Consider the following 13870-nt stretch of genomic DNA (forward strand, 5'->3'; position numbering starts at 1 on the left):
ATTCCACTACTGAGACTCAAGACCTTGTCATAAAATACCACTTCTCCCTCTACAGGCATGCATCAGTGGTGTTTTGAGTATATATTGACCCTGATGGTAGAAATGTAGAGGATGATGTGGTTTTCAACAGCTACCAATATATTATAGCTTAGTAATTAATCTACTGGGAAGGCTGAGGTTTCTTTGATAACAACCCGAACAGATGGTGAGTGGCAGACCCCTTCATTAAGATTCCATATCCTTCTCCAGTGCAAGACTCTGTCACTTTAACTTTCTAAGACAAGAAACGCACAAAGCATCAGCAAATAGCAAACCAAACTAGACCTAATACAGCAGCAGAGAAGGTGGATAGAGAGCACTGAAGGTGCTGCAGAGATACGCTCTTGACTGCTCTCTTAAGAGTCTGATGTCATAAAACATAACAGAACCTGAAACTAATTTCAAATGCAGGACTGACAGTTTCACTTGCTTTACACGCCTACACAAGAGTTGAATCAAGGCATACTGAATAATGTTCTGACAGGTTTTCAACAAAAGGTGTCAGATGGTATTGGTCTTTCAGATGGCCTTGAGTGTGTCAGCATTCGAATGCGTGTGAGTGTGTGTGTGTGTGTGAGTGAGTGTGTGTCTGGTTTTACCTAAGAAGTCTGCAGATGCTGCTCCTGTAACTGAGCCTCTGGCTTGCAGCAGCCACACTGGGAGGAATTGGTGGGCGTGACGGGAAATAGAGCAGGACTGCTGCAAAAAGCACAGCAATCGCAGCCAACTCTGGCAGAACACAGCAACACAGATGACATAGACATATATGTTATATATATACACACACACAGGTACATATATATATATATAAAAGATAAGTCAGACCACTTTGACATTTCAAGAAAGATCACAGTGATGACTAAAAGCCTTTTGAAACCACCACCAGAATGACCTATGTCTGTTCTTTTTTCTTTTAACGACGTAAAAGGTGTCCTTCAAAAATTTATAAAAAATAATACTGCCCTTAGGTTAAACAAAAGCTGTAGGCTCAATCTATTACAGCATGTCTGTTTCTCTTTTCAGCATGATTTTAATTTTCTGAATCAGTTAAGCATAACAGTCCCAGCAATCTATTTTTCAGAGTGGTAGTTATGAAGATTATAATTGGGGTTTTTGGCATTAGTGAAAAATTCTCAAATCCCCTCGCCTGATTGTATTTGTGTCCCTTGACAGTGGCAACATGATGCTGAAATGATGTGCTATTGATCCTCCATATCCTCATAGGTTCTCGCTTGCTGTTAATACCTGCATACATAACCAGTTCGATCCTGTCTCGGATGGAGCTGTTGAAAACCGCTGCCGCCATCGTGCTTGTAGCCTGGGTTTCATTCGGGGCTGGCACTACCAGAGGTCCCACTAGAAACGAAGCAGCGCCGCCCAGGTAGCAGAACAGTGAGGCCACAGCGGTCGCAGTGGCTCTCTGGTCAGGAGCGAACCACGTGGTGGAAAGGAAGGGGCCGGCGCTCATTATGGTTGGGCCGGCTAAACCGTTCAGAAACTGACCTCCGTGTATAAACCTGTGACAGAAAGAGCAGGAAAACATAGTTTGAGTTCTTTGTTGAAAAAAGACAACAAATAAAAACTAAAATTGCACACCACAGAAAAATAACTAGTTAGCAGAGATGTGGCAAATGCAGTTTTCTCAGGTCAGCTGCTTTCAGTTTCTAGGAATGAAGTTTGGTCTGTCTCTGAACGTTTCTGCAGTGTGTGTGCGCAATAACCTTGAAAAACTACTATCAGTAAATAACAAAAGATGAAAACTTGTTTTTCAAGACATTTTGATCAGTTTTATCATTGTCTAGGAAATCTATTTGAGTGAGGAAACTGTATAAAAAAATTGTTTATTCAGGATATGTGAAAATGCATGCTCCCATTTATAATGCAATGCATCAGATCGACTACTGTTAAACCACAAAGACCATCAAACATGGCTACAGCAGTGAGCATCACATCATGTTCTCATTAAGTTGAAAAAAAACACATAAAGACATGGAGTAATGACACATTTGTTATGAATATCTGGTGGAATAATGACGGACGAAGGGATCATCTCAGGGGATGTAAGTAACAGCCTGTCCTTGAGAGAGCTCGAGCCACTGTGCAGTCTCACTTGTGCACCTTCTGACTGAGCTGTGGAAGACAGATGTACTTTGAGACGTCCCCTGATGCCACCGTACCCCTTCACCACCTTTCTCCCCCCCCTGCAGAACTGTCTGACTGAGACAGCCAGCTGCCAGAGACAGCGCACGGCTGATTGTCTCTGAGCTCGGTAAAGACACCATTCATTTAGTCCAGTCTGAGACGGCTCAGCAGGGGGAGAGAGGGAGGGAAGAAAAGAGGACGCGAGGCAGAGAGAGAGAGAGAATGATAAGGACGAGAGAGGACCCTGGGCTCATTCTGAGTTTATGGTATACAAAAATATTCACTGTGTTTGTGTTCACATTGTAAATTTTACTGGTAGAGTCTGATAAATAAATACCATTTATTTGATTTATAAGACTGTTTCAGGATTTGCTGAGACCTTGAAAAACAGAAACCTGTGTGAGGGAATGACAATTATATTTAAAAAGGACAGTGCTGACATTAGACCCATTTTGGGTCCTGATATTATGACAGGTATCGGTAATTTTTTTAAAAAATTTGAATTAAAGCAAAGAATAAGGCTACAAGGTTCTAAAACAATGCCCGCTTTTGGTTCTCGACAGTTTTTGATACTCTGTGCTGCATACACATGTTGTTCAGTACCAAAAAATGCAAGGTTCAACGTCCAGCCCCCCACTTAAAAAAGAAATATCATCAGACTTAAAGCAGACTCTTTGTCGGTTTGTTTCACTTCTCAGAATGCTTACACTTCTCTGCCCTCAAACTCCTTTTAACTTTGCTGCCCATTGCCTCTGGAGTTCACAGATAAATCTGTCATGGCAGAATACAAAGCGCAGTGGTCAGTATAAGATTGATTAGAGAAAACGTGTCCACCCGTTATCTCCTTCCCACATCGCAGATCCGCCAACATCCCTGCCTACACACAAGCACCTCTTAAAATACTCTGTGCCACTTACTTTTTGTTCATCCCACTCCTTCTTTCTTTATATGTGTCTCAGTCTTAACTGCTCAATTAAGTACAAGAGCTTTCAGTGGGGTTCAATAACAGGTTAGTATTCTTCCATGATGGCATCTAGGAGAATGTTTATACACGGCTATCCTGCGCTGGTTGTATGTGGAGTATGACATTTACATGGAGCACAGAACTCGTCTCCTTGCATACATGACTCTTTTTTGCTCTGATTATCTGCATTTATGCAGGTGTGTCTTTTGACTCCTCCACATGCAGCCTCTCTGTCATCTCTGTACCAAGTGAGTTACCTCAGCGGCAGGAATATGCTGTGTTTATAACTTTTCTATTTTCTTCTCCATCTTATCATGAGCGTTGGAAGATGAGGATGTCAAGGAATAAAATTTATCCTGCACATTACCAGTCTCACCTTGTCATTTTCACTTTAGCATGCAGACTATTGGTTCATCACTTGTAATTCTTTTTTTGTTTTATAGACTTACCACTGCACAATTTTGTTCAGAGATCCACAAGCCAAAAACTCATTCAAAAAGTCAGTCCATAAGCTGGCTAATTGTGGTGTTTTCATGTCACAATATATCAGTGTCAGAGTAACCCAGCTAACGCAGTCAGCTTCCTCAAAGAACTTAAAAATCATGCTATGCCATTGCTGCTTATTTAAATGCCTTTTGAGTTGTCTTTAGCCATGAATGTCACTTGAAAAAACCTGAGGTAATACAAATGAGTTTGATTACTGATGATCGCATGACACATTGGAATTGTCAAACACGTCTTTCACCATGTGACTGAGAGGTCAAACAGCCTTCTCTCTAACCAAACGGTACTCAATTTCAGCACCACATACTTAAAATTGGGATAATTAGCTCTCGTAGCCTCCTCATCCACACCTTTGCCATGTCACGGCTCCTGGAAACACCCATAAAATCAGAAAATATCAGAAATTTTTTCATGTCATCTCTCCATGATCAAGGATGTTTTTTATCCACTGTCACTCTTCAATTACCCCTAGCTACAGCACTTATCGCTGCAGCTGCACTCCATTCCGCTGGGTCGAAGTGTCATTTGTCTCCTAACAGCCAGGGCAGAGAAACCCACGTGAATGGAGTGCAGGCTGCATGAGCAGGTATGACACTGAATGTCAGCTGATAATCAAATAGCAGTAGGCAGCAAAGAGGCAGTAGTTAAGTTCAATTTAATCTTTTCACAGCTTTTAAAGTTGAGACAGTGCATTTCCTATTTGCCCTCAGGTACAACAAACCATGCAAAATACATCTTTTTATACTGTTTATGATGCTCTCAATAACACATGGTATTTTCTTTAACTGTCCCAGAGCCGCTGATTCGAGGCAGCATAAATGCCATGTGCTGCTTTGTGTGTCGAATTGAAATGGACTGGAAACCACGACCAACTGGCACAAACGGACATTGTGCCAGTTATGTTTTGGAACACACCCTGTGATTACAGTCTCATTTAGGCCTGGGCAGATACCAGACTGGTCCACCTGCTGTACTGTTTCTTCTCATTAGACACAAGGTTTATTCAAAACCCAAAATTCAAATCCAGTTTGTCCAAATATTAATTATGAAGGTGAAAAGACACACAGCATGATTTAAAGCAATAAATGAGTCAATAAGATGACTATTTTAATTTTTGCACGAAAACCTAAGTGATATTTTTCTCTATATTGTGTTTTACTATAGCAAACATTATAAAACATTCTCCCTTTTTGAATTAACAAAGCACAACGTGACAAAAAATAATCAGATTAATTCTATGACAATTTTCAGTACTTCGTAAACTTTGAAACTGTGTTACAAAGTTTGATCAAAACTTCAAAAGTATTGAACTTCAGTACCCAGCCTTACTAACTATATGCTCTCAGGATGGATGTGACTAAGAAAACTGCCTTTAATGTGACAGGTGATGAGGACGGATAGTGAGTAATGTGAGGGTGAGCGGTCGCATGGGACAGCTGCACTGTGGCAGGAGAAGCAAAGAAAGGAAGCAACTTTTTTTCAACAAGATGATTAAGTTAATCAGTATTGATGAACCCTGTCAGACGGAATCTGATCGAGAATGATACAAAGAAGCCAGCGCTGTGGAGAAGTCACCCCACTGCGTCTGGTCCACCGGGGCTGACAGAACCAATTCTGGCCTGACAAAAAGACCAGGCCAATTTTGTCTTGAAAATGACACCATAGCAATCGTCACAGTAATAGGACAGCCTGCTGCGGGACCCACAATGTGTCCTGATGGCTAATCAGACAGTGTCTGAGTGAGACTGAGATCTAACTGATTGGCACTTACTAATCACACAGCTGTTCTGTTTTTAAATGTGTGAGAGAGACAGACGGAGGGGGACTGAAAGGGGAAAAGAAAAGAGTGAATGCATGAAAACACGAGAGAATGAGGAGGGTAAAAATTTTATGGCTTTGATTTGAGAGCAGCCCTAATCACAGCAAGGTGTAATCAGTGACCACTGACGCAACAGTGCCCTTTCTCTTCTTATCTGAACCTAACAAAACAAACGCCTAGTTGTTTTTCCAGTGTGACCGTGGCAACTACACAGAAGATTTGGGTTATAAAAGAGAGGAACTTCCACTGCTCACAAGTTCACAGCTGCCTTTGATTTCATAAAAAAGATCTTAAAAACTCAAAACAAAGAGCTAGTTTACTTCCTCAAGAGGATATCACAAAAAGAAGAAGAAGAAGTCGCTTATCAAACATGAAAGGGCATGTGGAACAAACACAGATCTGCAGGGGGCCGTCGAGGGAAATTCTAAACCTGAATAACTGTCGCCGCTTGTCTCCGGATCAGGGGAGCAGGAAACTCAAGGGCTGCCCTTGAACTCCACACATTCAAAAGTCTGGAGCCAGCTACACTTTTTATAGGTCTCCTCTCTGCGTCTCAGGTCATCTCACCATCATCTAACCCTGTACTTGAGGTATGAAGAAAAGATATTGATGGGAGTCGGCACACGGCAGCAGCACATGCCACAAAACAAAGCCCTCACAGTCTCATGTTTTATCAACACTACTGAAAAGCAAAGAGGGACATCTACTGGTGATAAAGGGAAATGCATGATTCTGTCAGCCTCTACTTTACTGTGATAATCCATTATGTCATCCATTAAAACGGGGCTTTCAAACCTGTGACCCATTGCATTTAATATGCAAATTAGGCTGAACTATGTCAGAACTAACATTTGCCGTGCCATCTTGTTTTCCACTTTGAATATGAAATCTAAAAAGCTGAAGGTCATGGCTGTAAAAGCTTGTCCCCATCATCCAGTGAGAAAAAGCACAGCTCTGACCCAGGCTATACACCTTGAACTTTGTGCACTTCTAAGTTCAGCTGACACCAAGAACTGATATATGGCAGGGGGAGAGCCAGACGTTGTAGACTTTCAGGGTTTAGTCCAAAACTGGGGAGAATCTGGGGACATTTTTTCCCCAATTTATGGCTGCTATATGCACTATTTTTCAAGCCACTGGAGATAATAAATAGCCTAAAAATATGTAAATCATGAAAGTAGCCAAGGGAAGATCACCCTGAAGAGCCTCCATTGAGTTTTGTGATTAATCTTCAACGTATTCATCACTTTGCTACCATTACTCAACACCTTAAAAGAGGCAATGATTGTATGATGTTTAGGAATTTATCGAGAACAGTATTACTTGAAAATTATTTTTGTTATACTATGCTGGATTTGAGTACACAGAGTGAATGTTAAGCTGACAAATCTGCTTCAGATGAATTCACGCTAAAACCAAAGCTACTCTAATTCCAAATCAAGTTCATGTTCTCTTTTCCTTCTCTTTTCTTTAACTTCTCTCACTCTCTAAGCTCCACTTTTAAGGAATAATGTTGCAAAAAAGATTACATGCATATCTTATTCTCTTATATGAGCTCCTGGTGCTGCTGCAATCCTGTCCTCCTTTGTTCTTCACTACTACTTTCCTCTCAACACATTTTCACCTCCTCTCCCTCATCACTTGTTTTGTTTTCACGTCTCATTTCTTGTTCTCTCCTTCATTCTTTTCCTCCGTTTCTCTTTGACTCCTCTTCGGTGTCTGTGGCTTGCTCCCTAATGCTGATGCTGATGTACAACTTCCTGTAGATGGTGGCTCATCCATCATGACAAGCATTTGTTATATCTGGTGATCGAACTTTTGCTCCAACAATTTGTCGAAATGGCACAAATTTTTATTTTATTATTATTATTTTTGTTATTTTATAAACCTAAATGTTTCATTGCTTTTGAGAAAACATTTGAAGCCACCCCTTAGGCCACATTGCCACTTTTGTGACATAATGGAGGCTGGAGATACTGGTTTGCGTAGTGGACGGATGAGGTGCAAGTTTGACAAGAGCGAGTTTAACCCAGAGCGTATTCAAATAAGCAGAGGAAGAGGTGTCTTGTGTCTTTGGAGCCCTGTTTCTGTTTTAATTATATTTCCCCTTTACAGTAAAAGCCTTGTGTAACCTGTAAAAGTGGCCCCTGTGAAACAGCCACATTGTGCTGTTAGGCAACACAGCAATCGATACAAAGTTAACAGCCCAAGATAAGACCTCAGAACATGTACCAAACATGTTTGGCATCAGCATGTAGAAATGGATGTCACTCTTCATTCACAGTTGTGGAAAAGGCTCTCAAAGCTATTAGTAGGGGCTGTGAGCACTACTCAAATATAGAATGCTATAACACACAGAGAAGCAATAAATCCAAGATGCAAAATCTGACATTTTTCCGCAAACTGTAAATACTCTTTTTTAGGTGTAGGTGTAGGTGTAGGTGTTAGAGTGTAGGAGTGTAGCTCTATCACAAAAAAAAAAATCACGATTCTGTCGCTTGCTGTTCCTGATATTCCCAACAGAAGCTTTTCAGAGAGAGAGAGAGAGAGAGAGAGAGAGAGAGAGAGAGAGAGAGAGAAGAAAAACTGATTTATCTTTAAAATTATTTTAAAAATCCTCAAATCCATAGAGTGAAAGTGACATGTGACTCATCCTGTGGAAATACAATTCCCTCTAAGTATTGATATTTTATGATATACCGCCTCATTGTGGAGCCCAATAGGAATCATGAGACAGATTACCACAGAAATATTCAATGAAATTACAATTTTAAAAGGCAAATTATAATTGAAATGACCTTCACTGAGCTCTTCACACTTTCTAAAAGAGGAACACTGAGCTCATGAGTAACACTGAAAATGAAACGCTATAATAATGAGATTCTTTTTTATGTTTTCCTGTGATAGGCTGTCTCCCACTGAAGTGTCGTCTGATAAGGGAGGAAACTGGCAGCAAGGACACAAAAAAAGAAAGTACAGGATCCACACCATATTGAGCTGTCTTTCAGAATTCTGTTCTTTGGCAGCCAAACGCTTCCTGACTGTCCCTCTATTCAGTTACAGGTCTCTACTCTAAAGAAAGGCAAAAGACTTTGGCTGGAACAATGCGGCCAAATGCGGAATAACACAACTACAAGTCACAGTAATAGTCACCATTGTATGCTATGCTGATGTTCATCCTGGTGCTTACACTTTTTAAACATGCTAGCAATGTATCTTTTGGAAGGAAGCGTCTGTCGGACAATCTGTTTGTCCGCTACTTTGGTCCTGACTGAAACGTCTGAACAGCTATGGGATGGACGGCCATGAACTCTGGCATAGACATTCATGTCCCACTCATCACTTTGGTGATCTCTTAACACTGATCCTATAAAGTTTCTTTCAAACCCTCAATTTGTCCAGTGCTTTGGACTGTGACCAATGAGATTAATGAGATTCCCATCAGCCTTTGTGTTTAGAGCTAGTTAGCAAATATTAGCATACTAACATGCTAATGTTAGATGGTGGACACAATCAAAAGGTATTACTATGCAAGAGCTGAGTTAGCAAGTATAAAGCAGAGAATCAGAGAAATAAAAGCGTATTTTCTGATTGTTTCAGGGTGGTTACATTCATAATCACAAATAAACGTATCTTTTGGATGCCAATGTCTGTCTGTTGGTCTGTTTGTCCACTACTTCGGTCCTGACTAAAATGTCTGAGCAACTATTGGATTGATAACCATGAACTCTGGCACAGACATGTATGTGAGTATAAAGCACAGACTTTGAGAAATTAAACCTTATTTTCTGATTGTTTCATTAAATAAATACGACCTCACCCCTGCACAATCCTCCTGAAGCATAAACTTTATACTGTCCACTAACTGCCTCTCTGCTCTATGTGTGACATCTTCAAAATGTGTACTGTATCCAGTTTAAATGATCCAAAATAGAGACGATCAAGACAGATGATGAAAAGCATCAAATCCTCACATTCCTAACAGAAGCTAAAACCAGTTAATGTCTGAAGTTCTTGCTTGGCTGAAATGACCAAAATCAATTATCAAAACAGTTGCTAACCAATATTCTGAGGACTAACCTATCCACTGTCAGCTACCTCACAAATAATGGTGAACTCATTAGATAAGGAGAGGCCCCAAATTTTGCAAGCAGCTCTTTTTGTCCACAAACTGCTGTACACTGCTGGCCCTTCCAAAGTCTTTCAAGAGGGGTCATCATCATAACATTAGTTCCCTTGAACCATCAGTCTTACCACCGTCTGAGACGCTCATCTGTCAGTGGGATGATCCTCAGAGTGGCTCCTAGCAGCATGAAGAACGCAGAGAGGAGGAGGGACGCCCTCAGACCTGGAAAACATATGGCAGGATGATGGAAGGGAGAAATGATGGCAGATAGAAAATAAGAGCGGGTAAACATGGTTGTGTCATCAGCACACAGTCATGTTTTCTACGAATCCAAAGTAATCGTAGTAACTGCAAAGCAGGACTGTGACTAATGATTATTCATGACTGATTAATATGTTGGAAATGTAAATGTAGAAAACAAAAATAAGAGAGGCGCTAAGGTGATGTCTTCATGGTGCATTGTGGTATATATATATATATATATTTTTTTTTTTGCTAACTAGCTAATCATTACAAAGCACCGCTTGCTGATTATTGTTGCACAGTTGTACAATAAACCCTCAGGTTTTTGTTAAAATGTTGGCAGGTGTCAATTCAGCTGCACGGTCATTTTAGGTTAATCATATGGTATACTGAATTGTATTACATCAAACAGAGAGGTCTTTTCCTTTTATTTGGCAAAAGTTATTGATATAACTGAGGTGGACAAAATAACAGAAATGCCTTTCAGAACAGCAACACAAAGCGCATCCTCCAAAATGACTGCATTAGTTTTAGCTTGGTGTGACTAATAATCTGCAAGCGAGTGCATGTGGGCAATAATTACATGAGGTGAATCCTAAAGTTCCTCATTTAACATCGCCTGTGTGACACCAACAGTACAGACAAAGCGCCTTTCTCTGTCAACTTGGAGGTCGCTATTCTCAGTTTCATCCACATGACATCCATTTAAGGAAACTCTCTCCTTCCCTATTCCTCTTTCTCAAATCAGCTGGCATTTACAGATGTGTTGTACTTGCTCAACATACAATATGGGAAAATATGTCTCATAGCAAGGACCTACAGAGACTTGTCATAAAACAAGAATAATAACAAAAGGGACAGCTGACAGAAAACTAATATTCTTTCCTTTTAAATAAAACGAAGCCACTTTCAGCTTTGTTTGTAGCTGAGTCAGAGAAGGCCTTGTTTTGTTTGGTTTGGGGTAGCTGATGGTTGCATGAAGACAATATAAACACGTAATAACACTGTTATAGACAATAGGAAATAAGTTGTAGAAGTATATTTAGGTTGCTTTGGAAGGGTTAGACAGGGGTTTTTCATTGAATTTTTAAATGCTTTGGATATCCATCTTCAGAAGACTTTAGTTGGAAGTAGACAACAATTTTTGTCATTAATTATGTGTTTAAGTCAGTTATGAAGAAAATATATCAAAGCTTTTGCTATCAGAAGAATTTGTTACTCTTCTCTTTTATAATATTACATAATGAATTTGAATTCTGTAGTGTCTGTCAAAAGAAAGAACAGAACAGAACTTAATGAATTCATCAAGTTTTATTTCTGCAGCATTGTGTCATATGTTGATGCAGAGGTACCGGTATTATTGTACTTCCTATGATGTTTATGGGCTTGTATCTCATAAAGCACTGGATGTGTTAGTGACACAGAAAGTCATTAACCTATATTTACTGGCCTGGAGGCCAACTGCCATAAGCAGGACTTACAAGCTTTACAAACTTAAACGGGTGGATCAGCTTTCTCTGACATACTGCGCAACTTCAGCATATACTAAATGTATGTCATTCCCAAGCTTTACATTTATAGGCTTACTACTCCATGACTGCATCACATTTGACTCTGTTGATCATCAACAGTCTCTTCTTTTGAGGAGGGAAAACTCTCAGAGGGAAGCCAAGCATTTTCCCCACTGGCACAACGGAGCAGAGCTAGTAACTGTGTGTGAGAGAGAGAGTAAGAGTGTGTATCATACACAGAAGCAACAGCCTAAGCCTGGTGCAAACTCTGGATGTCATATAGCTCACACCATGGCTTAACGCAATTTGAGGGTGCTGAATGAGCTGCTCTAATTTGATATGTGACTCAGGGGCAGAATTAACTGCAGGCTGGCTCCCAAGGAGAAAGTTAACTTTACAGGTATGAGGGGAATCTACAGCTGGATTATTTTACCACATACAGACATGTCAGAAAGAAAGTTTTACCACTTCCTGAGAGTGGCGGATATGAAATTAGACACACAAAAAAGTCCAGAAGCACTACTTGCTGATGAATCAGGATCACAAGATGAGTTGTGTAATTTCTTGTTAATACTTTGCTTGTGGTTTCCAATTTAACAGCAACCTGGTAACCGGGATGTTGTTATTGTATTGTTGCTGTTGTTGTCACCTGACAGTCCAGCCAAGGCATGAACTACTATGTGTCAGTCAGATGATGCAGAGGAACTGGTCAGGTGAAGGGCACGCTCACTCAAGCTCAGCTTTCACCAAATGTTGTACGGCTTATCCAAATCAGCACTTTTAAACTTTAACATGGGTGCAATTCCAGTGCTGGCTAGTGGAGGCTGAAAAGTGACTGAGTGGTATCAGCCTGTTGTTTTAAAATTTTCTAATATCATATCAACTGACTGAAACGCCAAAGCTGTGTTCAATATATACAGTGATTTCTGTACACATATATTGATTGTTTTACAGGGGAAGCAAAAGACTGGGAAAGTTGTGGAATTTTCAAAAGCACATGTTAGGAACATTCCACAGGTAAACAGTTCCACTGGCAACAGCTGACGGTATTATGATTGGATATGAAAGGGACATCCTCAAAAGGCTCGTTCACAAGCAAAGATGGACAGAGGTTCACCGCTTTAAGAAACATAATGGCATAAAGAATATTACTAAATGGGCTCTGAAAAACTTTATAAAACTGTTTTAGGTTAACAGTTTGTGTGTAAATGGCTGCATTCTGATTTCTTTATATTTTACACTGAACTCAATCTTTTTGGAATCAGGGTTGTATCTAATTCACCAGTTTATCAATTCTCATCACCAATTTATTGTTATTAAGTAATAAACTAGCAAACTATTATTCTTCCTAGCTTCTTAAACATGTTGATTTATTTCTTTTCTTTGTTTCATACTTTTACTTATGTCTCATGGATTTTTGGACATATCAGTATCAGTATCAGCCAGTTCATTTGGGGAAGTATTGGATAGTTGTATGAGCTTCAAAAAAGCTATCTATATCTACATACATTGGGCTAATCATTTTTTTTTCCAATAAAATATTATATTTTATGAGCTCTTTGCATACCAGAAAATTGTGCAGAGTAACTACTAACTACAGCTGTCCAACGATTGAAGTAAACTTTTTAATAACAATATTACCATTTGAAATGGTGAGTAGGATAAGACGCAGAAAAGACTAAAATAGCAAGTAGCCTAACCAAATATGTGCTTGAATGTAATTTGTAATTTGAATACACCACGTGACCGTTGACCACATCTTTTACTTTGAACGTTTAATACCTAGAAGTACTACTCAAGGTACAAAATAGAACCGATAACACAACACTGTAACACCGGACATCACTTATCGTACTGTGTACAGATAAGACTACTGCAACAGTTTCCACAAAACACAGTATGTTGATATCTTTGATGGATCTAACTACAGCTGATGACATGGTCCAAGAGGTTTAGGGACAATAATGACGAGACCGACACCACAACGTTCAAATAGAACACAGTGTACCAAAGTGGAACAGCTCACCTTTTTTATCCATTAACCACATAAACAGAAGCCAGGGGACGAAACCCACTGGGCCCCACAGCACCAGAACTGCGATGTCGGACTTGGTGAATCCGTATGCGTGAACGGCCGAGTTTACAATGGGACCCCAGAAGTTCCACACCATCCCCTGCATGAGTCCTAACAGGGAAAACAGGGTCAAAACCAGCCATCTTCTCCCGTACACTCTACTGTTTACTGGCTGACTGTTTGTCTCCAAATGGGAAGGCCTGAGAAGAGGCTCCCTTTCCGCCTCGGTGCTCGAACCGGCACCCATTGTAGTTATCTGTTCGTCAGGTCAACTGAAATTCCGATTAAAAGAGCTGTATAGCACCGTGAAATGTCCGTCTCTCTGGGCTTCTGTCGATCACAAAACAAAAACAGTCCGCTCCAGTTTCTCTCGCCTAACTTAAGTGCGCATGCTCGAACGGAAATAGCTGTCGTCGTTGGAAACTATGGTCAATGGGCTGCCATTTTG

At 40.2% G+C, this 13870-nt stretch overlaps 1 protein-coding gene across 1 annotated transcript in view; it reads right to left on the reverse strand.

Annotated features, from left to right (window-relative positions):
* The window catches only part of slc49a4 (solute carrier family 49 member 4), a 43525-nt gene extending 29719 nt beyond the window's left edge, over positions 1-13806 (reverse strand). The window contains exons 1-4 of the mRNA XM_046404498.1: positions 13375-13806; positions 9723-9816; positions 1285-1556; positions 639-768 (exon numbers count right to left, since the gene is read on the reverse strand). Coding sequence (XP_046260454.1) covers positions 639-768; positions 1285-1556; positions 9723-9816; positions 13375-13669 — 791 coding nt within the window. The 5' untranslated portion in view covers positions 13670-13806. The remainder of the gene's footprint in view (positions 1-638; positions 769-1284; positions 1557-9722; positions 9817-13374) is intronic.
* Positions 13807-13870: the final 64 nt, after the last annotated feature.

This window comes from Scatophagus argus, chromosome 11 (assembly GCF_020382885.2).
Source record: "Scatophagus argus isolate fScaArg1 chromosome 11, fScaArg1.pri, whole genome shotgun sequence".
NCBI classification, from domain to species: Eukaryota; Metazoa; Chordata; class Actinopteri; family Scatophagidae; genus Scatophagus; species Scatophagus argus.